Source organism: Arachis hypogaea, chromosome 15 (genome assembly GCF_003086295.3).
Source record: "Arachis hypogaea cultivar Tifrunner chromosome 15, arahy.Tifrunner.gnm2.J5K5, whole genome shotgun sequence".
Lineage (NCBI taxonomy): Eukaryota > Viridiplantae > Streptophyta > Magnoliopsida > Fabales > Fabaceae > Arachis > Arachis hypogaea.
In genome coordinates, this window is record NC_092050.1 from 90776205 (window position 1) to 90780011 (window position 3807).

General features: G+C 50.0%; 1 protein-coding gene across 1 annotated transcript; it reads left to right on the forward strand.

Moving 5' to 3' along the window:
- The first annotated feature begins 887 nt into the window (after positions 1-887).
- On the forward strand, positions 888-3284 carry LOC140179256 (uncharacterized). Its single transcript, XM_072217936.1, has 2 exons — positions 888-2254; positions 2360-3284. The coding sequence occupies exons 1-2, from the start codon at positions 888-890 to the stop codon at positions 3282-3284; spliced, it is 2292 nt and encodes a 763-aa protein (XP_072074037.1).
- Positions 3285-3807: the final 523 nt, after the last annotated feature.

Below are 3807 nucleotides of genomic sequence, written 5' to 3' on the forward strand. Positions count from 1 at the left end.
GGAAGCCATGCAACTTCTAGATCAAAATGTTGCCACGGCAGATCGCCAACTCGGCGACACGATAGGAGAGTCGATCGCAGCACCTCGCGCAATCGCAGGCGAGAAAAATTGCCAGAGCGGTGATACAGCAAAAGGTACAACCGCAGCGCTTCCCGAGATCTGAGTCGTCAGCACGACTCAGATGAAGATCGGTGACACCGAGAAACCAAGTGCACAAGAAACGACCACACGATAATGGGAGCGACACCTTTCACGGAAAGGATCTTGAAAGCAAAACTCCCCAAAGGTTTCGACAAACCCACTGACATGAAGTGCGACGGAACTAAAGATCCCCAAGAACATCTAACGGCCTTCGAAGGCAGGATGAACCTAGAAGGAGCGGCCGACGCAGTCCGATGCAGGGCCTTCCCAGTGACCCTAGCTGGGCCAGCAATCAAATGGTTCAACGCCCTCCCAAACGGATCCATAGCTAGTTTCCACGACATCACACGAAAGTTCATGGCCCAGTTCATGACCAGAATCACTAAAGCTAAACACCCTATCAGCTTGCTAGGGGTCACACAAAAACAGGACGAATCCACAAGAAAATACCTCGACCGCTTCAACGACGAATGCCTAACGGTCGACGGGCTCACGGATTCAGCAAACACCTCACCACCAAACTCGTGTGGACCATGCACGAGATCCAAAACATCGCCAAATATTACATAAATAACGAAGAGGTCAGCCAGGTCGTCGCTGCCAACAAGCGGCAACACAACCACGCCCAACACGGCAACTCGGCACCACGACATAACCCACCACCCAGAGAAAATCAAAGGGACCACCGCAAACTGACAAACACAATCCGACCACCAAGAATTGGCAAATTCTCTAATTACACACCCATGACAGCACCAATTCCCGAGATATACCACCAAATAGCATATCGAGGCATCATACCGAAAGCCCGACAACTCGAGAAAATAACGGGAGGCAACAAAACCCTTTACTGTGACTACCACCGAGGTTACGGGCACAGAACACAAGACTATTTCAACCTGAAAGACGCCCTCGAACAAGCCATACGAGACAGCAAGCTCCCAGAGTTCGCCAAAATCATCAGAGAACCAAAATATACGGAGAGAGATAGGTCGCCAGAAAGAGAAGGGCGCAACCCAAGAACCCAAAAACAACCCCCTAGGGAGAGCCCAGAGGAAGACCCAACCATCATAGTAAACATTATCACAGGCAAAGACGTATCAGGCAAGTCAAAATCAACACTGAAAAAAGATCTCAAAGTGATGGCCGTCAGAAACCAAACTCCAACCACCATGGCCGACAATACGATAACCTTCCTACCTAAGGACTGCCAGCATGGCACCTCGGCTGAAGACGCCCCTTTCATCATCTCGGCAAGGATCAGAACAGGACTAGTACAAAGGATACTGGTGGACACCGGTGCAGACTTAAACATCCTCTTCCGAGGAGCCTTCGACAAACTCGGGCTCCACAACAACAACCTCCAAACACACTGCAACGGTGTCACGGGACTCGGGGACAACTTTCTTAAACCGGACGGCTCAATCACCCTCCCCATCACCATAGGGACAGGTAACCAGAAGAAGACAATCCTATCCGAATTCGTAATCTTAAAAGACTTCACCGCCTACAACGTGATTCTCGGAAGAAAAACAATCAATGACTTCTCCGCCGTCATTTTTACCAAGTACCTCCTCATGAAGTTTAGAGCCGAAGACGGCTCCATCGGTACTATCCACGGAGACTGGGAGGTCACAGTAGAGTGCGACAACACCAGCCTAGCCCTACGAAAAAAATCCCGGGATGCGGCCGGAATATTCCTAGCCGACCTGGACGCTCGGCAAGACGACCAACCCAGGCCAGAGCCAGAAGGAAACATGGAAAAATTACAAATAGGGCCAACCAAAGAGGAATACACCTTCATTAACAGGAACCTCCCATACGACCTTAAAGAAGACCTTTCCCAATTTCTGAAACAAAATAGAGACTTGTTCGCATTTACACCAGCCGACATGCCGGGCATAAATCCCGACCTAATGTCCCACTGGCTGGTCGTGGACCCCAAAGCCAAACCAGTAGCACAAAGGAGACGAAAAATGTCATCAGACCGAGCCGCCGAGGTCAGAAGGCAAGTTAAAGCCCTACTCGAAGCCAACTTCATCAGGGAACTCCCCTACACGACCTGGCTAGCCAATGTCGTGCTAGTAAAGAAATCTAACGGGAAGTGGCGAATGTGCATCGATTACACGGACCTCAACAAAGCCTATCCAAAAGACGCCTTTCCCCTACCAAACATCGACGGATTAGTAAATGCCGCATCCGTCCATCGATACCTCAGCTTCATGGACGCATACTCCGGCTACAACCAGATTTCGATGCACCGTTCTGACGAAGAAAAAACAGCGTTCATCACCCCAGACGGTACGTACTGCTACACAGTGATGCCCTTCGGCCTGAAAAACGCCGGAGCCACCTACCAAAGACTTGTCAACAAGATATTCCAAAACCTATCCGGAAGCAAACTAGAAGTTTACATAGACGACATGCTCGCCAAGACCGAATCCGGCGAACAAATCATCAGCGACCTCAAGGTCATAACGAACACCCTACGAAAGAACCAAATGCGACTCAACCCGGCAAAATGTGCCTTCGGGATGGAGGCAGGGAAGTTTCTCAGCTTTATGATCACTCAACGCGAAGTTGAAGCTAACCCGGAGAAATGTCGCGCCATCCTTGAGATGATGAGCCCAAAAAACCTTAACGACATCCAAAAGCTCACCGGCCGACTGACGGCGCTATCACGCTTTCTCGAAGCATCGGCTCAAAAAGCAATCCCTTTCTTCAAACTGATGAAGAAAGGAGCCCCCTTCAAATGGGAGACAGAATGTGAAGAAGCATTCCAACATTTTAAAAGAGTCCTAGCGGAACCACCAGTCCTCGCCAAACCCCAAACAGGGGAGACACTCTACTTATACCTCTCCATAACGGAAGAAGCACTCGCAGCAGCACTCATCCACGAAAACGAGAAGAAAGAACAAAAATCCGTATACTTTATAAGCAAAGTCTTGCAAGATGCAGAAATCCGCTACTCGCGCCTAGAAAAGTTAGCTTTCGCACTCCTCACAGCCTCCCAGCACCTGCGACAATACCTCCAGGCCCACCCTGTCACGGTGCGAACCGACCAAGCGGTCAAACAGGTGCTACAAAAACCCGACCTAGCAGGAAGAATGCTTGCGTGGTCCATCGAACTATCCCAATTCTAGATCAAGTTCGAACCCCGAAATGCGATCAAAGCACAAGCCATGGCCGATTTCATCGCCGAGATGAGCCCGGGAAATTCCACCCCCGAATCATGGAAACTACAAGTCGACGGCTCATCAAACGTCACCTATGGAGGCGCCGGAGTCATACTCGAATGTCAAAACGGGGTCACGATCGAACAATCAGTACGATACGAGTTCCCAGTTTCAAACAACCAGGCAGAATATGAGGCCCTACTAGCAGGCCTAGCCCTAGCCAAGGAAGTCGGAGCAAAGGTCCTGGAAGTGAGTACCGACTCACAGGTAGTCAGTTCTCAAATTAACAGAGACTACCAGACGCGAGACCCCCTACTCCAATAATACCTCGCCAAGGTAAACGAACTGAAAGAAGGATTTGAACACGTTACCATACAACACGTCCCTAGGGAACGAAATGACAGGGCAGACCTACTTTCCAAACTAGCCAGTACCAAACCAGGACACGGCAACAAATCACTAATTCAGGAAGTCGTCAAGTCACCGTCCA

Bases quoted from the DNA above. Each gene is read 5' to 3' on its own strand.
- LOC140179256 (XM_072217936.1), top strand. From the start codon at position 888: ATGACAGCACCAATTCCCGAGATATACCACCAAATAGCATATCGAGGC. The intron at 2,255-2,359 runs GTGCATCGATTA...TCGATACCTCAG, and splicing joins TCTAACGGGAAGTGGCGAAT to CTTCATGGACGCATACTCCG.